Source organism: Phalangium opilio, unplaced genomic scaffold, assembly GCF_054372755.1.
Source record: "Phalangium opilio isolate 3A_F unplaced genomic scaffold, DU_Popi_V2 ptg000041l_1, whole genome shotgun sequence".
NCBI lineage: Eukaryota > Metazoa > Arthropoda > Arachnida > Opiliones > Phalangiidae > Phalangium > Phalangium opilio.
Genome location: NW_028324165.1, coordinates 2,893,126 through 2,919,961, shown reverse-complemented (window position 1 = coordinate 2,919,961; position 26,836 = coordinate 2,893,126). Strand labels below are relative to the sequence as shown.

Sequence of the window (26,836 nt, the reverse complement as noted above, 5' to 3'; positions counted from 1 at the left end):
CATAATTATGTTTATAAAGTTTTCTGGTGTTTGTACTGGGAAAAAGCGTTGATAAATTAGAAAATGTTACTACTGTCATTACGGACGTACATTAGACGCTTATGCCATTAGCTGCCTCGAACTTTATCGAACCATCATCCCACTGCAGAGCTATAGCCATCTATGAACGGTTAGCAAAAACTAAAACGTTATGCCGGGTGTAATTTTGACGAGCAAACTAATAAAAACGATTGGGAACGATTAAATATGAGTTATTAATTATGTATTCGAAGTTTCTTGAGAAATTGTTGGGAAAAACCAATTTTATTCAATATTTTAATTTTGGTTTGTAATACCTCCCCTCCCCCTATAGTTCCCCTGCAAGAACGCTTTTCCTTTAAGCACGCAAGAATGGTTAGCAAAAATAAAATCGTTATTCCAGCCCGTAATTAAGCGAGCAAACAGGTAAAAACGCTTGGAAATCATTAAATATTAATCAATAATTATGTTTCTAAAGTTTTCTGGTGTTTGTACTGGGAAAAAGCGTTGATAAATTAGAAAATGTTACTACTGTCATAAGTGTATGTCGAGCAAAGGAGAAAAACCCTTGGGAACAATTAAATAACAGTAATGAATCTCTGTAAAAACTAATTTTATGAACTATTTCATTTTGAATTAGGATACCTCCCCTTCCCCAATAGTTCCCATACCCGTACACTTCCCCTTCAAGCACTCAAAGAAAAAAGGTTGTCAAGTAGAAAATCATTATGCCACCTCTTAATTTAACGAGCAAAGGAGTAAAATCGCTTGGGAACAATTAAGTATCAATTAAAAATGTATTTTCTAATGTTTCCCGGTATTTTCTCTGCGAAAAGTACTTTCATGAAGTGTTTCTTGGTAATACCATCCTAATTTTGTGTACTAAAGAGTTATGTATTTCTATAAATAAATTAATAGGTTTAAATGCAGTTATATAGTCGCAGTTTTACTTTAAATTTACTTTAATATATTGTGGGAAGTCGCCTTTCTATTATTTTCTCTACATCTTTTATTTTAATTAACAACTAACGCTTAATTTATATTCATTTAGGTTAATTCATATTCATTCAGGTTTGTCAAAGGCTTAATATAATATAAGCAGACGCATAAGCAGACGCCGTTTAATTTTCTGAGAAATTCTGAGAGTTATGCCGGGTTAGCAAAAAATCAGTAGCAAAAAAAATTAGGTAAACTAGTATCACCCGAGATTCCGAATCGCCTGTCACGGGTGTCTCGACTCTCGCCAGTTCGTAGGCTCGCTACGAGGTTTTTTCGTGGAGGTTTTATTTTAATGGTACGTTTAATTCTCCAATTTTTATTTGAAATGTTGTTATTCATGCTAAATACGATTATCATAAGGTTAAAAAAAATCCAACGTTGAGGTTTCTTTAATCATTCGCTGTCACACTAGATATTCTAGGATTAGGTTACATTAGGACTTGGTCAATAGATTATGAAGCCTGTATCAGGGAGTAGTCGGGAGAGTCGACTCAGCCTAGAACAGGTGAAAGTTAGTTTTTAAATGGAGATCGAATCGCCCCCTGGCTGTCATACGGAAAAACGTCGTCTGCTGCATAAAGATTGGCGGGAAATTTAAACTTTAAAAAATTGGCGCTTTACATTGAAATGTTTTTATTAGTTATCTATTTAATGACATTTATTAATTATTATAGTAAACGCGTAATACAACTTTTTAAATCATTCGTTTCTTAATTTTTGTAGCTTTTTTGCCCCTGAATCTTTTTTAGTTTTAGGTGATGTATGCCTACTTGCAAATAATTTTTCCCTCTCCCTAATTTTTTTTTTCTTTTCATTTTCCTTCCGTTTTCGTTCTTTCTCCTCAAAAACTTCTCTGTTCTTCAGACGAATATTATGGTGGATTCTGAGTCGAATATAAAGTTTTATAATTTTTTCTATTGTTGTTGGACACATTTCAGGATATGATTTTAAATTACGTAGCCCTTGAGCCAGTTTTGCCGCAATTCCCATGCTTATGTCAGTCTCCCAACTTCACTACCTTCTTCTTTACAGTATGCTTTGAGGACTGTCAAAGTTTCCCTTGTATTTGTCATTTGCTTGGTTTCTTTCATAATAGCAGTTCTACAAAGATCGCAATCATGAAATGATAAACATTTTTTTGCAAGAAAACCTCCAATATAGGTAATAACATTAGAAGTTTTGCTATCTTCTTGATTAGGTATAAATGCTTCACTTATTGATTCTTCGTTGTGACTAAAAAACGGGACTACACGTTCTTCTGGCTGTGGCTTATTCCGCTCACTATTTCGGTTGTTTAACAGATCCATTAAAAAAGCGTCAGTGTCTGGCTTTTCAGCACAATTCGCAGATTCTGGCACTCGAAATAAAGAAGAGGCCATTACTTTCCTCATCTGCAATCGAAATAATTGAGGCGTAGGATTGTCTTGGCAGCCACCAAGTCTTCTAATTTTTCCAAAAGTGTTCTGAAGTACATCTTGGCTGAATCGAGATGTTAAAATGAAATCCATTCCTTCTTTTTCTAAAAGATACTCTGACAGCTGTATTACGCATGAAATAGTGGTTTTCCAGCCTTGAATGACTGGTGGCTGTCGGTCGCAATCAAATTGAAGCCCATCCAACCATATTAATTTTTCTTTGAGAAACTTGAGATGAATGGAATTTTTGGTAATTGCGCATCTATACTCCTTCGCTTCATATTTCCTTGATGAATTTAGAGAATCAAAAATTTTGTCAAATTCAATGATAAAGTTGGCTGTTTCCATAGCTTCAACAGGAAGCTGATTTTTCATGGTGTAGAAAATTATTCCCATTGCAACACTGTGACTGATTATTTGTGTAGCTAATTTTACTTTCATTTTTGAAAATGCCGTTAAATTTAAGTGCTTCAACGTTAGTTTTGGAACAACTTTCAAAGGTTCTTTTGAGTCAAGGTAAAAAAGCCTTTCAATGTGTGCCCAAGAAGCTCTGCACGCTTGTACTGAGACATCATGATTCTTCAGGTTGTTCCGCAGGCCTTTAATTAAGTGTGATGGGTCATGCATGAAGAATATTTGTTTATTCTCCAAAAAAATGAATGGAGTTTTTTCAGTAACATTTAACGTTTTGTAAACACTTTGGTTGTTTGTCCCTTGATCACAAACCACAACTTTTACATCTATTCCAACAGCAATGAGCTTCTTGAGAACGTCCATTAGAATACTGTTCAAGTCTTCCTTTCTCATTGGGCCTCTAGTCAAAAAGTAAGCAAGTGGCTGTTTCCATTTTGAAGAAATGCCAGCAATCATAAAAACCATAGCGTGATTAGCTAATTGTGCATTTTGACAATCAGTGCCCACATTGGCATAGCCTTCTATCATATCTTCTCCCTCGTTATAAATAAGACCTTCTTTAAGTGCAATTTCGTCAAAAGTTAAAACAGCCATTGTTTCTTTCCTGGTCATACATTGTACTTTTTTACCCAAAATGCCCCAAAATTCTAGTACAATCCCCGGCTTACACGGGATATTTTTAAGCCATGATTTTAAAGAGGTTGAAGAAGGAAGAATGAATAATTCTTTTAAAAGAAAATATGATTTTGGGCCATGGTAGTGTAGAGTAAGACACAGCTCTTTCTCTTTGGTTGTCCATCTCCTTCCTTTAGCTTTTCTACCCGCAGCCCTAAGCTGCATATCAAAGAATTTGGCACCATTTTTCGGTAGATATTTTCTTATTTCTGTCATTAAGGTTTGTTTCGTGATTTTTGGGCGTTTTTTAGCTAACCTCCAATTTCTCAAATACTGCTTTTGTAATAATTGTTTCGCCCTTCTCTTGCTGGGTGAAACAAGGTTATCTGTTTGAATTTTAAGGCTTCTAGTCGGTTGCTTAACCTGAATTGATTTTGATGTTCTGCTCAAAGTACTATTGCTTTTGGGAGATGCCAAAAATAAGGTTCTCCCCTTAAGTCTTGGTCTTTTTGGGGTATGTAAAAACTCAATTTCTAGGTTATCATTAGCTGTAGCTCGTCTTTTCTGTGGAATTTGACTAGTATTTGAACCTGGTTGAATTAATTACAGCATTAACTTATGTTATACTAAATACTTCTTGTAAATTTTGGGCAATATCCTATAATTTTACCACTATCGAAACTAATTTTTCGTCTTTGACTAGGTCTACTGCTTCTATTTCGTAAATCCCTTTTGACTTCTCTGCTCATTATTGGTGTTTGATTTAATTGATCATCTGATTAACATATTACTTACTTTGTGAACTAATGCTCAAGAACAAAGAAATGCTATCTATGTTACCATTCGGGTTATATTCCATTTCTATGGTTTGTTGGTCCTGAGTAGAAGTTTCAGTGTTTGTATTTTCAAGGGTTCTAAGTTGGCGTGGCGATGCATTTTGAAGGGCTTCATTTTCATCAAATCTATCCGGGATAGCATGTGAAACTAATCTAGGTCTACAGGAAAAATAATGAAGTTGCATACAAATAACTCATGTTTAAACTCAGGCACCTTGGCTTTAACGTTAAAAACTGGTTCTTCTTGAAGTGGTCACTACAAACTTTATATTTTTTTTGGAAAACATGCTCTTCCCTCCCCATTAAATCGTCTCTTCCTGATTGAAGCAACCATTGCTTACACCTGTAACCAAGGCTTATGTAAAATGTGTTCCTAGATAATTTTCCCATAAAATTTTGATAATAATCTCGCTAAATTCACCTTATAATATCTTTCGGATAGTTGAAAAATGAAATATCACCCTTGGATTTGCCTTGGGAATTTAAACATTTCAAAAAAGAGCAGCTTGAACCACCGTAGTGATGCTATGATTCCGCCATGATTTTTAGCAGACTACTCCCTGGTTTTCCGTACGACAACCAGGGGCGCTCATGTCAGCAAGGCTACCAGCCACTTTTCAAAAAAAAGGCTGAGTCGACTCTCCCGACTACTCCCTGCCTGTATGGTTTAAGAAGTGTATTTTGGTTTAATTTAAAACTTTTATGTACTTATTTTTTGTCATCGGGTATTGCCCATAATTTAATGGATTTTTACCTACAAAGCATCGTAATCAATTGTACTAATTAAATAGTCTAAATCCGCTCAAACTCTATATTATTTGCAAATCTCGGTTCTTAAGAATATTTTCCGTTGGTTTGTTTTAGAGGCTCATAACACTACACAATGCCAGGAATGAGGTGTGCAGTGGCTCTGTGCAACAATAGTTTATTTGCCACAAAACAGAATCCACAAAAATGCCACATAATTTATCATGCTTTTCCTAAAGACGAAAGACGTAGCATTTGGATAAACAAATGTAGGAGAAAAGATGTATTTAACCCGTCTACAAGTGTTATTTGTTCCGTTCATTTTAATGAGGAAGATTATGAGCGTAATCTCAAAGCAGAATTGTTAAACTATCAACCAAAAAAACATGGAAAGCTATTAAAGAAAACCGCAATTCCTACCCAAAACCTAGGTATTGAGGTTTTAATCTGTGATACTACAAGAAATGAAAGGCAAGCACGAGCCCGAAAACGAGAAAGACAAAAAATCGCTAAGGATGTGTTATACTCAGAGTCAACCTCAATTAATTTTGACTTGGCTAATTCGGAGCAAGAAAAACAGGCTGTTAGCGAACTTAGCATTGAAAATATACCAAAAAAGCGCAAGTGTTGTAGTTGTGAAACTTCAGAAAAAGAACAGAACCTGCTTAAAATTTGGCAATCAAGGTATTCAAATATGAAGCAAAAATATGTGAAGAAAATCAGGGAAGTTAACTCTTTAAAAATCGAAAAACGTATATCGGAAATTTCCAACAAACAACTGAAAAAAGAACTTAAGCTTTTGAAAACTAAGAAAAACAAAAAAGAACTATTAAACCGCAAATGTTCCGAAATACTTAGCACTGTATTTACAGAAAGTCAGGTCAAACAATTAATGGGTAAAAAAATGGTGGTTTGGTCCATTGAAGATCTCACCAACGCATTTGCATTGAGATATTTCAGTAAACGGGCATATTTGTTTGTAAAAAAGGAACTTAAAATTCCTTTGCCATCTTTGTCAACTTTAAGAGCTTACGCTTCAAAAATATGTTTAGGAAAGGGAGTATTAGACGATGTTTTGAGAATCATGAAAAGTACTGGAATGAATATGCCTGACCTAGAAAAACTTTCAGTTTTAACCTTTGACGAAATGAAGATTAAAAGTCAATACGAATATGATGTAAAAAGAGATCAGGTATTAGGAAAACATAGTCAAATGCAGGTGGCAATGGTGAGAGGTCTATTCTCTAAATGGAAGCAACCAATTTATATTGATTTTGATGAAAAAATGACTAAAAAAATTTTGTTTCAAATAGTCTCCAAACTATACGATGCGGGTTATTTAATAGTTGCAATGGTCAGTGATATGGGAGGGGGTAACATGGGTTTGTGGAACGAGTTAAGGATCAATATAAACAATAATTTTTTTGATCATCCTAGTAATCCCGAAAAAAAAATATATTGCTTTGCTGATGCACCTCACGCGTTAAAATTAATTCGAAATTGGCTCTTAGATGGTGGGTTTGTTTTAGATGATGGAGATGTTGAAATCGGTAAAAATCCATTGGCGAAGCTCTTAAATGCCCAGAAAGGGGATATGAAAATGTGTCCAAAGTTAAAAAAGTTACATTTAGAATGTGCTGGATCTGGTAGGCAAAATGTTTCTTTGGCTGCGCAACTATTATCGAACACAGTATCTAAAGCTCTTCTCTATATGATTAAAAATAAAGCTAAGGAAGATTTAGAGCCAGATGAGTTAAATCAAACCATGGAACTCGCTTTTTTTATTGAAAAAGTAAACAATTGGTTTGATGTTTTTAACTCTTATGTAGAAAATAGTTCTAATCCAAACAAATGTGGCTTTGGAATACATTTAAAAGAGCAAGGGGTGGTCTTAGATGAAATGATTTCCTTAACTGACAACATGTTGTGCAAAGACAAAACTGGAAAAGTCAAACCTTTTCTTCAAATTTTCCAAAAGGAATAATAACTTCTAGTAAATCTCTCAAAGAGTTATTTTATGATTTAAAACGAAATTATGGTATTAAATATCTCCTTACGCATAGATTAAATCAGGACTGTTTGGAAAATTTCTTTTCCCACGTTCGCTCAAGGGGTGGTTTAGATGACCACCCAACACCCCTTAATGCATTACATCGAATTAGAGTTGTAATTTTAGGAAAAAATCCAGGGGTTTTTAATTGTAATAGCAATACCACTGATCAGATTCATGCGGATTATTTAGCTTCAAATGTTTTAAATCATTGCGATAAAGAAAATAGTCAAAAGGATGTTTATCTTTTAAATAATATCTTAACAACTGCCGAGATTGAAACTGACCTCCCTGATTTGTTACCAAATGATGTCCTAGTCAATGACAGTTTAGAAATTAATACAACAACTAAACCCTTATGTTCACTGAAAGCGAGCAAAATTATTAACGCAACGATTGATTCGCAAAAGTATGAAAGTGATTTTAAGAAATGTGAAGAAAGTGGTTTAGAATACTTCGGTGGGTGGGTTGCTAAAAAACATTATAAAGCCAACCCAGAATTAGATTTAGTAGACAAAAATAAACTAGATCACGATTATCAAATTCCCTCTTGGGCAAATTTCTTATCATACGGAGGTTTAGTCATTCCCTCAAGTGCCTTTATGGAAAAAATCAAAATTTATGAGGACATCTTTAAAAATATATTACCCAACATTTCTTTGTCTAACGAAGAAAATATTGTTCAAAATACTAGTCAAAAAATATTTGAAATTGAAAATAAATACCCTTTAATAATTGTTAAAACATTTGTGAAACTTAGAATTTTCATTCGAATTAAACATTTGAACTCAATTAAGATTACAAATGCAGAAGACAAGGATGGAAAAAGAAAAGGTGCCAAAAAAATGGCTAAAATAGTTACTTAGAAATTTGTGATATTTTTGAATAATTTCAAAACTAAGCTTTTGGATGAACCTACCTATGAATTGTTTGTGAAATGATTTTAGGCTTGATGGTTCTTTGTGAAAAAAAAATTAAGTGATATTTTTAAAACGTTTCCTAAAATGTTCCTTGTATTTAAAATGTTCCTAAAATGTTCCTTGTATTTAAAATGTTCCTTGTGTTTAAAATGTTCCTAAAGTACAGTACAAATTGTTTCAATAAAAATTGTTTAAATGTTTTGATAACTTCAGTTTTAAATTTAATAAACAAGTTATTTAAAATTATTTAATATATATTTTAATTTATTTATTTAAAAATTCCGCGCTTCTATAAAGTAGCGAAAAACCTATTCCATAGCGCGTAGTAAATATCTCGGGCGCTCGCGGAGGTCGGATTCTGACGTCACGCGCGAGGAGAGAAAAAAAACGCGAATTCGGAATTGAGCGTTGGCACCCCTTGATTCTTACTTACCAGTTAGGGATGATATGAAGTTATGAACACTATTTCGGGAAACACTATTTTAAACTAAATGTGCTTTTGCCCAACTTTTACTGAATTACCTCAAACTCCAAATAGTAGAAATCTTTCAATGCGTCGTCTGCTTTACATTCAAAATTACTTTTGGCTTTGTCGTTTCGGTAAAATAGTGAGTTCCAGTACAAAATTAAGAGGTAAAATTTAAAGGTAGCGTCGGCGAGGTTTATTACCGATCTAGAACGCTAGATGGCGCTCGCGTTGGGGGCGGTGGCCTAAAATTTGAAAAAAGGACCATACCCTACGAGTGGATGAATCGCGTCACGTGGGTTACAAAGACTCTATTTGCCCCTCAACCTGGACTCCACGTATCAATATAAATGAAGCTCGCCTAGAGCGCAAAACCTTGCAGTCCATTTTGCACCCCTTTTCCTCATTCTTTCGTGACAGCGAGGAGCGGTTTTTCTTTTTCGCACCTGGGAACTTCTTTTATTCATGGAATTTTTCTTTTTTTTTGTACTATGCTGTTATAGTCATAGGAGAGGGGAAATTCGCGGAATTGAGAAATCATTCGACTTGGTTTGGTTGGGGGCTTGGGGCCGGGTGCGTTTAGCGATCGGTTAGGTATCTTTCTTAGGGACCGGATTTCAGAAAGACGGTTAGCAAGAAACGAATTGAGCTTTCTTCATATCGCATGAAGTCAATTGTGTTCGGAACTGTTTTATATGAAGATGATAGGTAACTATTAATAAAAGCATCAAAACTATATCCGTGCCTGGTTTTAATTCATGCTTTGTTTTATCAGGATAATTATTTTAGTGGTGTTTGGTAATGAACATCAAAAATAAAATGAGGTAAAAATCGAATGTTCAGTTTGACCAATCTAAAAGATTAGTTACTAAACATTTTGTGACTTTTATATAGTACGTATACACCAGGACGTTACTGATATTTTAAAAGGACGTGTGAATAATGTTTGAAATTATTGAGGTGGGAGAAGTTGCTCCCTCTCTCAGCTTTATCTTCAGTGCCATTTTTTGATTGTGAGGCATTCAACGTCAGCCAAGATGGTCAAACTGAACTGTAGCCTTTCTCCCTGCAGCCTCTTGGCTTAGTAACACTGGGAGAACCAAAATGAAATTGAACTGGGTTACTGGACGCTTCGCAAAATTTAAATGGACGCTCGCGATATTTTAAATGGACACTCGCGATATTTTAAATGGACACTCGCGATATTTTAAATGGACACTCGCGATATTTTAAATGGACACTCGCGATATTTTAAATGGACACTCGCGATATTTTAAATGGACACTCGCGATATTTTAAATGGACGCTCGCGATATTTTAAATGGACGCTCGCGATATTTTAAATGGACGCTCGCGATATTTTAAATGGACACTCGCGATATTTTAAATGGACACTCGCGATATTTTAAATGGACGCTCGCGATATTTTAAATGGACGCTCGCGATATTTTAAATGGACGCTCGCGATATTTTAAATGGACGCTCGCGATATTTTAAATGGACACTCGCGATATTTTAAATGGACACTCGCGATATTTTAAATGGACACTCGCGATATTTTAAATGGACGCTCGCGATATTTTAAATGGACACTCGCGATATTTTAAATGGACACTCGCGATATTTTAAATGGACACTCGCGTTATTTTAAGTGGACACTCGCGTTATTTTAAGTGGACAGTCGCAATAGTTAGAATATTTTTTCAAACTTCGTATTTATAAAAACTTCTTGAGGATACAGTGTATAGACTAATGGTGGTAGAGAGGGGTGAAAACCGTGTATCCCTCCCTCTGGGCGCGCTTTTGTAAGAGAGGATACTGTACGCGCCCAGTAGGGGCATGACACTGAGCTAAGAGATAGGAGGAATGCCGTTTGCATAGGTAGTACTGCCATTACTCTATATCGGGCCTGACTTCAGTCTTACAACATCAGAACCAGTTTGTGTACCTGTACATGTATATAGACAAGCCTTTACAACCAGGGTTTTCTATACAATGTTGTGATTCTTTCTCGTATAACCGTGTCTAATCATAGAGCTGTTAAACTGGCAGCTTCAAGAGGGAAAGGGTGTAGCGCTTCAAACTATAGTATCTATAAATCGAGACAGGTTTGGGAGAGAATAGGTAGGCTAAAGACATTTTCTACGATTTAGGAAAGGAGAAAAAACTTATGCGTCATGCACTGCACAGCCTTAGACCATTGTTGGGTATTGTACAACCTTAGCACATTGCAAAATAATTTTGGTCTTTGTTAGCAACATCGAATGATAGATAATACCAGGTGGTAATTAGCAAAGGAGATGTATGTATTCATCCTTATTGGCATTAAGGGGTAGAGGTTATGGACTGGTACTTGCTTAGTTACTTTGAGTGGGGTAAGGGTGTGATGGTGTTGGAAAATTTTTGCGCCGGCTCGCTAAAGGCAAGGAGGATGTATAAGAGAGAAGACTCGTTTTGGAAATGTGGAAATAAAAAACATGCATCGGCGCGTAAGCCGTTGGTAAAGGCGCACGTCACGTGATCGTTCTTGCAAACGAGGAATATTCAAAATTATAAACAAGCTGATGAGGCTAGAAAAAGGGGGCTTGAACGCATGGGCGAGAACGTACGCTCTCTTGCCGTGAGTGGGTCGTGGTAATCATGGTAACTGGGGAACGCCACAGTGTAATTTTATGAACTGCGGACTACGTGCATTTTGTCTGACTCTGAACCTCCTCTCTTATAAATCCGCCTTGCTACCTACCGTATAGACCATTTCGGAAATTAAATACGGTACCATTGCGGTATCCTCCTTGGCGCCAAGAAACCCCGCTAGATTCAGTGCGAGTTGGCTAGTCTCCCGCGAGCAGTGAACTCGGGCTCATTCTGGCGTCTCTTCTTGGCGCGAGGGAGAATACCCCAATGGCCGCCTCTCCCTTGTGGGTTGGTTACTCAGTATTTATATTCCGAAATTTTCTATAGTTTGTAGGTAAAGGGGGTCTGTAAACCAGAAATGTGGTTTTATTTTTGTTTGGGTTCTAAGAATTCCCTCCAGATCCATGAATGTATACCATTTCTCAGTCTTGGCGGATGGTGTTAATTTCGGGAGGGTAATTGAGGTTTTCCTACCCTTTTCTTAGTATCAACTCTGCTTTAAAGTGAAATTCCGGGTGGCTAGTGCTTCCCAAACACACCCATAATATCGGCCGGTTCTGACATTTCTACCTTGAATACAAGTTCATTCGTTCATTATTTTAAAAGGAGATAAAAGAAATGTTTAGGTGCATTGGAATGTGGTCACCGAAGAAATGGAGATAAAATTCAGTCTCGTCGAGGGGCTACTCACTATTATGGTTACTGCAGTGATTATAACATTATTTAATCGCCACTTGTACCCAGAACAACTCGCCAATTACACATGGCAAAGGTAATTGTAAAGCGATTAACGAGTCATTTCATTTCAGAAAGAAGTATGTTCGAAACACTTCGCAATTATCACACGATATAAGGAATAGGGAGCTAACAGTTCTGACCCTGAAACGTCACACCCTTCTATCTCTTACGGGAGTTTCATCCCCCTAACGGTTGGAAACAGTATTCTACGCGCAAAAATGACAACCAAAGAGGGGCTGCGTGACGTCAGACTATCCCTTCCCCCTAGCCAGTTGTTAGCTCCCTATTAGATCGGGATAACCAAATCATTTCACGTCAGGTGTTCACAGGATATAAAGAAGGATCACGTCCCTTTCGTTTGAGGAACGTTCAAACCAATGTACTTTTTCAGTTTTTCCAGGAGCAGATGACAAAGGAGTCTCGGACGCTAGCTTCCACAATATAGAGGGCAATGGCACCCGCGTACGTCACAGCTGTAGCGGTATCGTTTGCCATAGAGGCGCTATCAGACATTATAGCAGACGATGCTTTTGGTGGATTATATCTGGCACCAAAGTCTGCTGGGAATTTTATTTGTAATAACGGACTAACAGTGGCTACTGAGGTTCGCCTTATCCGATCGCGACATAAATATACACAATATAATTACTTTATTCAAACATCTGTAACCGTTGGTATTAAGATAAAAGATAAGACTACATTTTGTGACTTTAAACCTACTAAATAGCCAAACTAGCAGAGAAACCCATGTAAGCCAAGGCTTAAGTAACAATTTGTGCCCACTGGAATGATTGGGCTCGGGTTTTCGAAAGATAAAATCAAGGTTTTAAAAGATGCCGAAACACAATGTAATAAATGTGTTTTAGGGCCAAAATATTCCGTATTAATTGAGGTTGGAAACGAAACACTGTCTCTAACTTTTTGGGTTTTAAAAGATCGTGAGTGATTTCTTTTCCCAACCTCTTGTAGCTATCATTTAATTCAAGAAGAAATTTATAAAAAATTGGCACTGAAACACATTTTAGTTTTTCAATAGTGTACATACGTTACTCGCTGCGCTTTTCATTATCAATTTTAGTCTAAAAAAGATTAAAAAGCCGTTGAAATCCATTTTATAACTCTTTAACTCGTTAAGCCTAGGCTAATTATAAGCAGACGATACGTATTTTTAAAGAGAGGCTCCAGACGCGATTTCCCAGATCTCCTTTCGAGACTTTGCAGCCACGCTATTGGTTGGAAAATAAAGCTCAAATTTCCTACGAGAGGTGGCACTGGCGTAATGATTTTGGTTAATAACCGTGACGTTCGCGGATCCCATTGCCCTCTACATTATGGAAGCTAGCGTCCGAGACTCCTTTGTCATCTGCTCCTGGTTTTTCCAAGAAATAAATAAAAATGCTCATTATATACTCTTGTTCAACCTCACTTGACAGTATTGTAGAAGTTGAGGAGCATTAGCCAAAATATAATGGCAAGTACGGTTTCTCAAGGGCGGATAAACAGGAGTATAGATATTTGTCTCCATAGTTTCATTTTAAGTTAAAAATATCGAATCGAAAAAAATAGTGAATCTTTATAAAAAGACCTTTCTATTCAAAGCTACTAGCCTTTAGCACATAGAGAGTGAGAAAATGGATTGAAAGGCGTGTGTATGGCATTGGGAAAAGGGAATAAAGGAATCAACTATAGGTGATTGGTTGTCAAACTATTCAGGTGGTCGAAGCTACCCTGCCCTTATTTGAAAAAAAGGGGGGGGAGGTACCTCCTTCTCACAGAGAAAAAACTTAATAGTATTGCAATGTTAGGGGGTTTCAGTTTAAACCTTTGCCCTCTTAAAACTCCGAACCCCTTCTTGGTACCGCAGTCCCCAGGATAATCATGGCAGTAAGTCTATAGAGTAAAGGCACCTCCCTGCCTTTGGCTACGTTACGCTCTATGAGAAATTAACATGGAGTGCCACTACTCTTCATAGGGGCAAAAAGAAAACCCAGTCTGGCGTTTTTCGTTCCCCCGTTTAACATTCTTAAGCTATCCCTACCATCAAAGGTCACGTGGCACGGGCATCATCCATGGGGGAGGGGGGGTTTGGCGAACCTAAAGGAAGCGTGGCTTCGTCGTTGGTGCGGTAACGGATGGGGAAAGGGGGGGGAGTAGAAAATTCGTTAGAAATAAACTGAGTTGCAAGCTTTTTCGCCTAGGCGGCAGCACATTTTCTCGGCGTTTGGAGCTACACAGGAAAGTTTCACTAAAGGGGCGCCAACCGAGCAGAGTTCCCCTTTAAATAGACGAAAACTCCAATAAACGTTCGTAGAACGTAATTTTTACTACTATACGTTTAAATTAATCTAAATAATCATTAAAATACACTAAGATTAGTGAAATTTAAAGTTTTAGGGGTAAAATAGTGACATTTTGCTTCAAAATATTATGGGGTTTCCCCTCAGTTTAATATAAATTCTCAACAATAAGGGCTAATATGACGTTTATCGTTTATAATTCCTCACTTTCGTGTCTTCGTGAGTAAACGTTTCCACTTTTGAATATGGATACTAATTTTAATAATCAATAAACTTACATTAATGCCTTTAAAGGAGGAACAACAAAGGAATTCACTACAAGTCACAGTGCCAAACTAAACAGGATAACTTCTAGCAGATAGCTTTAACCTTTTCCTAGCCGCCGTCAAGTCCGTCAGTCGTCACCCCTCAGACGGAAGAATGATCTTGATGATCAGTGTTGTTCTAGCAGTAGCATGTCGGCAAAATATCAGAGATTCTTCAAGACTTAAACCACAAAAAATACCTATAACCATTTTCAGAGCAAACTAATAATTTTACGGATAAGCTATGTAAAAGTATATATTTTCTCAATTAAATCAATCCATATTTTCTCAATTAAATCAATCCATATTTTCTCAATTAAATCAATCCATATTTTCTCAATTAAATCAATCCATATTTTCTCAATTAAATCAATCCATATTTTCTCAATTAAATCAATCCATGTTTTCTCAATTAAATCAATCCATATTTTCTCAATTAAATATCCCTCATGAAATGACTTACTCTAATCAAAAATAATCGAAATTATTAATTAAAATACGGGTTTTTGCGGGGAAAAATCATGAAAACGGTCAATATCCTTCAAATTAGGCACATAGATTCTAATTGAACTCCTCTTTTGAATGATCCACATCTCCTTAATTGCAACTAGGGTAGGGCATACCAATTGAATTTAACTGAACCCCCTCCGATTTAATTTTTAAACTGGTCCAGGCAATTTTTAAACTGGTCATTTGCCCTGTGCCACCGCCTTATTTCCCACGCTCCCGTTCGCCCTATTCGAACTGGGGGGAGACGGTGGGACGGCATAAACCTTAGGTGCCGCCTGGTTATAGTAGCAATGGGATAGTAGTACGTGACACCCTCCCAAGTCTTACCGCTGTTCTGGTAGCCATATTAGGTGGACTCAGCTTCATTCCTGCTTTAATCTTTGTGAAATCGTGAAATCACGAAATCTTTGGCAAAAATCACGAAATCTTTCTCATTAATCATTGGCAAAATCACGAAATATTTCTCGTAATCATTGGCAAAATCACGAAATATTTCTCGTAATCATTGGCAAAATCTCGTACGTTTTTTGGGAATGTCGGACCCCTGAGATGGGGCGCTCTACTTCTAAGACTTCTGAGAAATGCTCTTTGCTTAATAACCTACTTTTTTGGCTTCTCTTAGGGCGTTGTTTTTCTAGATATCTAGTGATATGTCTAACACAAGACTTCTCACGGCACTCTGTTTCTAGATATCTTTTTGATATGTCTAATACAAGGTCTCTTAAGGGGCTCTAATATATTCAAAAGGCTCCCGAAGACCCAAAAACATAATATTGAAGACGTTTCAACATATATAGATCTTCCATTCTCAACAGTAGCAAGGGTTATATGATTCATTTCAGCTCATATGAAAGAAATAGCGGAGTATGATGTTGCCCCATGAATTGACTATATTTTTCAGAATGTCCCAAAGTAAGGTAACTTACTTCAATTGAGATTACCTTCTGAAAATTGATTTAATTTAAACACGATTAATGAATTATAATATTCGTTAAATGTTTAATTCTTGAAGAAAATTTTCTTTCTACAAATGAGAAACTCAAACAATTAAAATTATCTTACAGTAAAATCAGCATATTAAGTATAATATTTACATTATTTCAAAAAGCAGTATTAACGTATAATGAATAATGGACATTCCACTATTACTACTTGATACCTTCATTTTGAAAAATTTTGAATATTTAGAACGATCACATTTGAAGGGTTTTTCTCCACCGTGAATGTATGTCTGTCGTGCAATCAAATTTCAATGGTATTTCACCGCTGTGAATGCGGACATGTCTGATAAAAAAACTCTTATATTTACTGGCAAATTCACAACAGTCACGTCTGAGGGGTTTTTCTCTATTATGAAGGGTATTATGTGTGATCAAAACGAACTTTCATGCGCTAGTAAAGTCACAATGATCACATTTAAAGGGCTTTCCCCCAACTTTGAACGCGTTGATGCCTGATGAAAGTACTCTTGCCAGTGCACCTAAAGTCTTACTGATGACATTTGAAGGGTTTTCCACCATGGTGTACGCGTTGTTGATGTATGGTCAAACTAGGCTTCTGTACGCTGGAATAGTCGCACAGATTACATTTGAAGGGTTTTTCACCATTGTGAATGCGTTGATGTATGATTAAACTATTCTTGTGATTACTGGAATATTCACACCGATTACATTTGAAGCGTTTTTCATCACTGTGAACGCGTTGATGTCTGATAAAACTACTCCTGACAGCGCACCTAAAATCACACTGATCACATTGGAAAGGGTTTTCTCTATTGTGTACGCGTTGATGTTTGGTCAAACTAGGCTTCTGTACGCTGGAATAGTCACACTTATCAGATTTGAAGGGTTTTTCACCACTGTGAATGCGTTGATGTATGATTAAACTAGTCTTGAGAGTGCAGGAATATTCACACTGATTACATTTGAAGCGCTTTTCATCACTGTGAACGCGTTGATGTCTGATAAAACTACTTTTGACAGCGCAACCAAAATCACACTGATCACATTGGAAAGGTTTTTCTACACAGTGAACACGCTGATGTGTGATCAATCCGGACTTCTGCGCGCTAGCGTAGTCACACTAATCACATTGGAAAGGTTTTTCTCCCCTGTGAACGCGTTGATGTCTGATAAAATTACCCTTGAGACCGCACCTAAAATCACACTGATCACAATGGAAAGGTTTTTCTCCACTGTGAACGCTTTGATGTGTGATCAATATAGACTTCCACGCGCATGCGTAGTCACACTGATCACATTGGATAGGTTTTTCTCCACTGTGATGTCGTTGATGTGTGATCAATACGGACTTCCACTTAGTAGTGAAGTCACACTGATCACATTGGAATGGTTTTTCTACACTGTGAACGCGTTGATGTCTGATAAAACGACTCCTGACAGCGCACCTAAAATCACACTGATCACATTGGAAAGGTTTTTCACCACTATGAATGCGTTTATGCGCGATCAGGCGACACTTCCGAGTGCTGACATGTTGACACTGATCACATTTAAAAGATTTTTCACTACTGTGATTGCGTTCATGTTTGATCAAATTACTCTCATTTGTGCTCAAAAATTCACCATGATCACATTTTAAGATTTTTTCTCTAGTAAGAATTTTTATGTGATGGTCTGGACCTCTTTTATCTTCAGTGTTATGTTTTTCCTTGGATTTATCTACAACAAGTTGGGAAAACCAAAGTATTACCTCTCCGAGTCAAGAGGTCTACTACTACAAACTTATTTATCTAGATATGGAATTATTTCTCTTTTTTGAAGTAAAAATTTACGAAATATTGAAGCAGTATTCCAAGCATAGCGAACAATAGTAAAGCAGACGACATTTTACATCCAATAAGGATAAATCTTGGGCACATGGAAATCAGTCAATGGGGAAAAGATCAGGAAATGAAGTCTACGCTTCAGCTGTTTACCGTATATTCTGATAGCTACATTCACAACTGGTTTGCAGTGTAAACCCTATCGTCTCGTCTCACCTCAACAATATTCTTAGTTTGCCAACATGAATGTTAATGTTAAATAACACCAAAGCTAAATTGTAGCTAGACGCACTAATAGTCAATGCGCACCATAAAGAGAAAAAAGTCTGTAGCTACTACCCGTTTACCATTAGCCCTTTTACTATTCTAATTGCCACCATGATCTTTTCTTCTATTATAAAATCTTAACCTGGTGTATTTAACTTTCGGCTCACTCTTAACCGTTGATGTCTCTTCATTTCAGACAAGAAAATCAAAGCCACAAGTTTACTTCACCTCAGGCCTCAATTATTTACTCTTTGTTTCACTAAGCCTATTGCGGATGATACTTAATATACCATCTGGAGTCTAGGTCTTAGTTTTCTTCATGAAATCACTAAACCAGGGATTATTCTATATACAGATGTAGTATAGCTTAAGTAATATATAAACAGCCATTTCAAATAGCAATATTAAAAAAATCTTTGGAATATCAAAATGAAACAGAGCTTTAAAGCTACAAAAGTACTAAATGCAACATAATTACGAAAAATACTTCCACATATTCACTTTATATTATGGAAAAGGGAATATTAAGGTTCTGTATGATTTCTTAACACATCAAAACAAGGCTAACTGCTAACGCGACGCACTAGTGTAACAATGGACGGACACACACAGACAAAAACATAGACTGCTTTTTAACTCTTTCCGTATTAATTTTGAGTTGAGAAACAAGATTATCTTTAATATTTAAATAAATATAATTATTTTTAATTATTTTAATCTTCAATAATTAACATTAATAATAGTTAAATCGTTTAAAATAAAGTTATACCTATTATCATCTCAAACTTTGCTAATATTGACGTTTAAAGTGAATGGTACCCCTCTTGCCCGCTTTCTTCAAATTTTGGGGTTTATATACGATTCGTTTCCATTATAATAGTAAGGAAAAAGCGCAATTGCGAAAACCTTTGGTGGCGATCCCATCTTAGGGAGGCTAGACGTTTCTCGTAACCCTAGCTGATCGCCGTGTATATCCTAAACCCAAACGATGATAATGGAGTAGAAGCCAATGAGACAGATTGGTGTCTATGTGGAATGGACGGAAGACCAGTAGATGGTGGTGTTAGAAGCCAGAATGTACAGACTGGTGTCCAAGTGGGATGGACAAAGACCAGAAGATGGTGGTGATTAGAAGCCAGTATGTACAGACTGGTGTCCGTGTGGGATGGACAAAGACCAGAAGATGGTGGTGTGAGAGCTCAAGTAGAGGAGCCATTTCCGTGACTGTGAAAGCAGTTCGGAAATGGCGAACACGTTTGCTCCGATTTGTAAACTGCGAACGCGGTCACTTGGGGTCTGACAGACAGACACACAGACACGTCCAGTGTAAAACCTCTCCGTGACGTCATCGTCACTCGGAGAGGTAAAAATAAAGATAAAATGACGTAGTCAATACCGAGCCCTACTTGTTAGCAAAATAGTTACTTAAAGGAATAGCGACGTGTTTTTAAAATTATCTCAAATCTAAAGAAAACCTTACTTTTTTGAGAGTTTAAACTCTTCTGATTCCAAAAATATGGTTGATAAATATTTGAATATGAGGGAAAACACAGAAAAAACACCTCGAAAACTAGAAATTTGGGGGAGCAAAAGCAAATTTGCGGAGAAGATTTTTGGCGGGTTTTTCTCCTTGATACGTCACTCACGGCATCTCGTGGAAAAGCCAAGCGCGAGCGCCCTGGACTCCCGAGTCTACTAATGCCGCGCGAATCTGAATAAAATAGGCTTAACGCGGCGCTGAGACACTAACAGGCGTCTCGTGAGCGACATCTAGAGAGAAAATTTCTCCTTACTACGTCATCAAACGAAACAAAATTTTAACTAGGCGTTTTCCAAACACAATACTTTACGAGAAGAAACACTGTAATCAGACGATGAAATGTCCGGGGACAACGAAGGCGGAATGCATCAAGGATCACATGAATAATTGGAAGCCCACCTGCATTTGTTTGTGCTGGGCACGCGATGAATGCGGGGGGTACCATTGCCAACAAAAAGGTCACATTTACCCCTATTGCGTTCGTTATCCGTCGAGTGACCCCTTCAGGTTATGGGCAATGCAGATGTAAAGATTACAAGCCGCGTTGGTAAATTTAGAGGGAAAAACACTAAATGATAGTAGAATAATACTACAACTCCCTTGCACTGTGTGAACTGAAGTATTTTGTATATTCATGTATCTTCCTATATAATAAAATATCACGTGGTAAAAATCGAGCTTTCAATCTTGTTTTTGTAAATAACGCTTTTCAAGTTGGCACGAAAAAAGGCCGAAATGAGGTAAATACATGCAAAACATTGCCTTAATGATGACGTCATATTGGTTGTGCTATAGACGTCGGGTTGGTACGTGGTTCACACAAATGGCGGGAAGATTGAAACAACCTCATTGGTCCCTTACATTAAACCGGAGTAACCATGGAAGAGACAAATGGCGCAATGTTAGCGCCACCTAAAGCACCAGGCTGTTTATGATACACGATTCCATCAATTTCAGATGAGAGCTTGACTGCGTTTTTCTTTTGGCCTATTTTTGATCTACTGTAACGCACTACAGAGCGAGGGGAAGATGCTAGCCATAATAATTCGGGTTATTTCTTTTGTAATCTGGACCAATTTTGACTTAATTTATTTTGAACATTTCAATCACCTCCATACCGAATGTAAATCTAATTTAGATTAAAATTTATAATTAAATATGATTTTTAAAGAGAAAAGCTTACCGAGTTTAGTGACTTCTGGAGTCTGATTGGTCAAGGGAAGTTATACAAGAGTGTCCCAAAAATCAAGAACAAATCTCACTTGGGCGCTTCGAAGAAATATACGAATAATACAACAACGTTGAATCCCCTTATTGTCTGGACAACTACAGTCTAAGGGGAGTTTGGTTCACGTACTGGAAGCGTTTAATATTCCAGACATTTGCATAAATTTCGTATTATTTAAAAAAAATTCATCTCGTAAACAATACGAGCAGATCTATTATGTTTTGATGTTCACTTGACACATGTTTTTGCGATCTACGTTTTGGGTATAAACAAATTAAAAACTCGTTACGTACCAGAGTCGTTAAAGGGATCGTGAAAGAGTTTCTAGTGAATATTCAATGCTGCTTCATCATCCCGTAGCAACAACCTAAGGTTTGAAAAACTGAGGTTTTCGATCTTTTCCGTTTATTCAAGATGATTGCAGTCTTAAAAATGAAGTTATTCCTACCCATCAGTTGAGTTTAATAAAGGAGAAATTTTAGGTCAGTTTTGAAACATTATCCATCGTCACTGTTCCTTTAAACCATACTTGGCATTGTCTAATGATGCCTTTCCCCTTCCCATGTTTAATTAAAAAAATCTGATAAAAACGCTTGACTGGTCTTATGAAGGAGCCATTGCCTTGCCAACTGTACAATTTCCTCGTCAACTAACCAACGACAAACGTTCGCCGAAACTGTTCATTGTCATCGCTTCACTTGGCTGGTAAGTACAACCATAAGACTCGGCTTGAAGCGGAATTCATATTTTAGAAAATCATAGACAAAAACTTTGTAAATATCTTTTGAACTTCGATGTCTCGAGAGTTATTACTGAATTGTCTCTAGAACTTAACAAGACGATCGCTTTTAAGAAAATCAGGGATACAAACGTGTGGTGTTTCGCTAACTTTTCTTTTCGAGATATCGTTGAACAATGGGGATGTAATCGGTTGTCCGATTATGTTGGGAAAAAACAAATGGGGATTGAAGTGAAAGTCCATCTTTTAATAGCCAACGTAGTTCTATAATTAATTTTTGGTGTTTTGAATATTTACTTTAGTTTGTAGACTTACAATTATTCAATCTTTTACATCACATAGAAAATGCTGTTCAGGTGGGTCTTTCTCATTCTGATGGTGGTAAAGCTTCATATCCCGCCGTATTGCTAGAACTCATAGTAAGTATGTCGAACTGGAATCTAAACAATTATTTATAAAGGTGTGGCTACAACAAATTTTAACATATAACTTGATTCATTCTCGGGAACGCATAAAGAAAGATTAGGTCTAGACTCGGAGAGGGGATATTTTGGATTTCTCAACTTGTTTTAATTATGATTTACTCTAACGCAGCATGTCCAGAGGACAGGATGAAACTCTGTAATGAGACGATGCAATGCCCGAAGGACACGAAGTTGCAATGCGTCTTTCACGCGCCACGTCCGAATCACGGAGCTTCTAAAGGTAGAATATTAAAGGAAATAAATAAAGTGGAGCATTCATGCATTGCAATTTAATGCACTAAAACAAATACGATTTCCCCTAATCATTTTATAGGGGGGAAACAACTAAATGATAGTAGGGTAATACTACAAGTCCTTTGCACTGCGTGAGCAGAATTATATACTAATGGACATTATGCACATTCTTAATAATAATTATATTGTTTTTGACTTGATTGAAATGTGATTAACTCGCACTTTTTGTAAATTCATGTATCTTCCAATATAATGAACTGTCACGTGCTAAAATTATGTTCTGAATTATATTCTGTAAATAACGCTAATCAAATTGACAAGCGATGCGTGGTATAATACGTTGCAAAACAGCGCCTTAATCATGACGTCATCCATTCACTAAAAATGGCGGGGTAATTGAAACATCCTCATTGGTCCCGTACATTACAACCAGAGTTGCCAGGGAATATAGAAATGCGGCCCCCTAATGAACCAGGGTGTTTATAATTTCAATATGATCTTCCACTAATTTCAGCAGAGTAGCAAACATCTTAAGGCGCAGCGCCAAATATACTTGGGTTATTTAACTTTGGATGGCCAGCCGCAGTATTAGGCACGCTCAGTACAAACCAAAAGCAGACATAAACTTCCAGACATAACTTTCGCCACGTCGTCGTATTGCCATAATCTTCGAGAAAAAAAATTCCAATTTAATTTCGTAAGAATAATATTAATATAATATTTCAAATAATGCTTCATGATCTGTCTACACTTAATAGTTACGGCAGTCACAATCAAAGGTCTAAAATTTAAAAACCCATGACGTACAAGACTTCAAGTGATGGTGAAAAATTTCCTAGCTATTCATCAACAAGACATTTTAGAAGATATTATCAAAATATCATAATGTTTAAGTATGCAGTTTCCAAGATTAAATTTGATTCAAATATTGTTCTAAATAAAGCCAATTTAAGATGACAGTGTTAAAATATAACTAGACCTTGAGATCGCAAGTCAAGAAGTACTTAATCCAATATCCCTTTAAACTTAACTGCACTGTCTTGTCATCTTCCCAAATTAATATACTCCCTGGTCACGTTATTTAAACTAAAATGGAAGAATAAAAAAATATAATTTGAAATATTATTTTATGATCTTCCTATACTTAAAAGTTATTGCAAGCATAAACTGTAAAAACCCATGACTTACAAGGCTCGTTAAAGAGATGGTGAAACAATCTCTAGTAATTCATCAACTAGAGATGTTAGAAATTACTATCAATGAAGTTAAACAAGATTAAATTAGTTTTAATTATAGCTCCGTGTTAAAAAAAAACATAATCAAGTTTGGAAATCACTACAGCCTAAAAGGCGCCTTGTTGGCGCTTAATACTTCAGTCATTTCCAATAGACAATACGTCAATTTGGCATAATGTTTCGTACAATTTCAAAAAATATTATTTCGTAAACGATACGAGATAAAAAAATATTATTTAAATTATGTTTTAGGTATCGTGAAATGGTATCAATCTATCAGTCAGGGCTGTTTCATCATACCATGAAAGCCTTTTGTTTCAGATAACTGTTTCTTGAATTTTTTCCTTTATTCAAGATGGATGCAGTCTTAAAAATTAAGATATTACTACCCATCAGTCGAATTTAATAAATTAATATGAAATTTTAAGTCAGTTTTGGAATATTTAACTAGGTCACTGTTCCTTTAAACCGTACTTGTCATTGTCTAGTAATGGTTATTGCCTCCCCTCTTTTATTTCAAAACGAACCACATAAAAACGCATGACAGCGGAGCCATTGCCAACTGTAGAAGTTCCTCGTCCACTAACCAACGACAAACTCTCGCCGAAACTGTTCATCGTCATCGCTTCTCTAGACTGGTAAGTACAACCATAAGACTCGTCGGCTTGAAGCGGAATTCTTATTTTAAAATAGCATAGCCAAAAACTTTGTAGTTATCTTTTTACGTCTCGAGAGTTATTCTTAAAAGCTTCAAGTGTCTCTGATTATTTAATTAGTTTGCAGACTTATAATTATAACTATTCAATCAGATAGAAATGCTGTTCAAGTGGGTCTTTGCCATTCTGATGCTGGTCAAACTTAGCTACTGCGATGGTAATCCGTTCAGTAAGTAATCTAACTGGAATTCGTTAGATAATAATTCATTTTGGCTAGCATTTCTATAAGTCAAACTAAGTATTTACAATTATTGCACAAGCAGGCTCAATTAACTCTCCGGATGATCTACGTCACGGAGAGTTATTGTTCTGGACTTTTCAGTCCATGTGTCTGTCTGTTTTTACAATGGTCGTAGATTGGTATTAATTTTACTAGTAGAGCTGGTCATTATATATGGGCATAAGTCTATGTTCTAAACTCAAAAACTAAAAAAAAAAATTAATAAGACGCGATAAGTATGCGTTGGCATAAGTTTACGTTGTAAAGTTAAATGAGCGTTATGCGTTTGAACATTTTAGCATTGCTAAGGGTAACTCATCGAGATGATAATCACTAAAATATTACAATTACAGCATAAGTAAATTTATACGGGTAATAATTTAATCACTGTTTAGGGTAGGGCATCGAGGGGCTATTCACTCTGATTTTATACACGGTAAATCATTTAAGCATTGTACTAATTAGGGTAAGGTATAGAGGGGTTATTCACTCGTACGATGAGGCTACTATTACGAGCCCTTGGGTCGTCTTGTTACGTTAAGAAAGGGTAGGTCTTTGGCGACAGTAATTTCGACTCGGAGATTTAGTATTTTGGCTTACCCAACATGTTTAATTTATGATTTTCTCTTACGCAGAATGTTCCGAGGAGAGGTACAAACAGTGTAATCAGACACTGAAATGCCCGGGGGTGACAAAGTTGGAATGCATCGTGCACCAGCCATTTAGGGGGAATAGAATGACTGATGAGGAATTCGAAAAAATAAAAAAACTTCCATTGAAGCACGGCTGTCTTTGTATATGCCATGACGTATATGAGTGCACTGGGTTCAATTGCACCGGCAACAAACGTGGCGTTCACGAATATTGTTATTATCCGTCAGATAATTTTCAGGAACGCATAGGTTACAATAGAAATGAAGGAATTTGTAATTGTAGGGATCGCAAGGCGTATGGGTAAATTTAGAGGGAAAAACACTAAATGATAGTATAAATAATTCTACAACCCCTTTGCACTGTGTGAACTTCCTTATAATAATTATACTGTTTTTTCATTTGATTGAATTGTGGTTAACTCGCACTCTTCTTAAACACATGTATCGTCTTATATAATAAACTGTCACGTGGTAAAAAATACGCTTTCAATTTTCATTTGGGAAATAACGTTTGACAATAAAAGGTCAAAAAGCGATATGATGCATGATATATGCTTTGCCGAACATTGCCTTAATGATGACGTCATTTGTGGCTTTGCCAGGAGTCGATTTGGCAATTAGGTCACTGCAAATGGCGGGGAGATTCAAGCAGCATCATTGGTCCGGTACATTACACCCTGAGTAACAATGGAAGTGACAAATGGCACAAGGTTTGCGCCACCTAAAGCACCATGGTGTTTATGATTTCGATACACTATTCCATCAATTTCAGAAGAGTTTGACTTCGTTTTCCTTTTGGCCTATTTTTATCAACTGTAACACACAACACTTTTCGTAAATTCATGTATCTTCCAAATTAATAAACTGTCACGTGGTAAAAATCTTGTCCCGAATTATTTTCCGTCATTCGCGGATGCGCTCGGCGATGGGTTGGAACGAGGGCCACTAAAAATGGCGGGGTAATTGAAACAACCTCATTGGTCCCGTACATTACACCCAGAGTTGCCAGGGAATAGAGAAATGCGGCTCCCAGGGTGTTTATAATTTCAATATGATATGCCATTAATTACAGTAGACTAGCAAACATCTTAAAGCGCAGCGCCAAATATACTTGGGTTATTTAACTTTGGATGGCTAGCCGCAGTATTAGGCACGCTCAGTTCATACCAAAAGCAGACATAAACTTCCAGACATTATAACTTTCGCCACGTCGTCGTATTGGCATAATCTTCGAGAAAAAAAAATTCGAATTTAATCTCGTAAAATATAATGTAAGAATCATATAATATTTCAAATAATACTTCACGATCTGTCTACACTTAATAGTTACGGCAGTCACAAAAAAGGCATAAAATTTAAAAACCCATGACGTACAAGAATTGTTCACGTGATGGTGCAACATTTTCTAGCTATTTATCAACGAGACATTTTAGAAGAATTATCAAAATATCATGTTTAAGTATGCAGTTTCCAAGATTAAATTGGATTCGATTATTGTTCTAAATAAAGCCAATTTAAGATGACAGTGTTAAAATATAACTAGACTAGGAGATTGCTTTCAATAGTTAAGGCAAGTCAATAAGTACTTTCGCCTTAAATATCCCTTTAAACTTGTTCATCTTGTCAAATATACTCCCTGGCCTCGTTATTTAAATCGAAAATTATCGTTTAAAAACGATTTACAGTGTCATTCGTGCAAATGAAATGAACCAGTAAACTAATATGGAAGATTAATAAAATATAATTTCAAATGTTACTTTATGATCTGCC

At 36.4% G+C, this 26,836-nt stretch overlaps 1 protein-coding gene and 1 long non-coding RNA gene across 9 annotated transcripts; one reads left to right on the top strand and one right to left on the bottom strand.

Annotated features, from left to right (window-relative positions):
- Window positions 1-733: 733 nt before the first annotated feature.
- On the bottom strand, window positions 734-1,112 carry LOC149679353 (uncharacterized). Its single transcript, XR_016365747.1, has 2 exons — window positions 980-1,112; window positions 734-918 (listed from the first exon to the last, which is right to left on the bottom strand). It is a non-coding gene; the product is annotated as an uncharacterized LOC149679353 (long non-coding RNA).
- An 18,595-nt stretch (window positions 1,113-19,707) lies between these two features.
- Window positions 19,708-26,283, top strand: LOC149679352 (uncharacterized). Of its 8 annotated transcripts, XM_089835044.1 has the most exons (7): window positions 19,708-21,266; window positions 21,396-21,489; window positions 21,866-21,942; window positions 22,118-22,939; window positions 23,001-24,115; window positions 24,287-24,362; window positions 25,049-26,283. In XM_089835044.1, the coding sequence occupies exons 6-7, from the start codon at window positions 24,293-24,295 to the stop codon at window positions 25,369-25,371; spliced, it is 393 nt and encodes a 130-aa protein (XP_089691170.1). In that variant the 5' UTR covers window positions 19,708-21,266; window positions 21,396-21,489; window positions 21,866-21,942; window positions 22,118-22,939; window positions 23,001-24,115; window positions 24,287-24,292; the 3' UTR covers window positions 25,372-26,283. The 8 variants fall into 8 exon arrangements, with proteins under 8 accessions (XP_089691170.1, XP_089691171.1, XP_089691167.1 ...); XM_089835045.1 differs by having other exon boundaries at window positions 19,708-20,679; window positions 20,749-21,942; XM_089835041.1 differs by having other exon boundaries at window positions 19,708-21,489.
- The last annotated feature ends 553 nt before the right edge of the window (window positions 26,284-26,836 follow it).

Excerpts from the sequence above, each read along its gene's own strand:
- LOC149679352 (XM_089835045.1), top strand. The coding sequence starts at position 24,293 with ATGCTGTTCAAGTGGGTCTTTGCCATTCTGATGCTGGTCAAACTTAGC. Across the intron at positions 24,363-25,048 it reads CTGCGATGGTAATCCGTTCA|AATGTTCCGAGGAGAGGTAC; the intron begins GTAAGTAATCTA and ends TCTCTTACGCAG.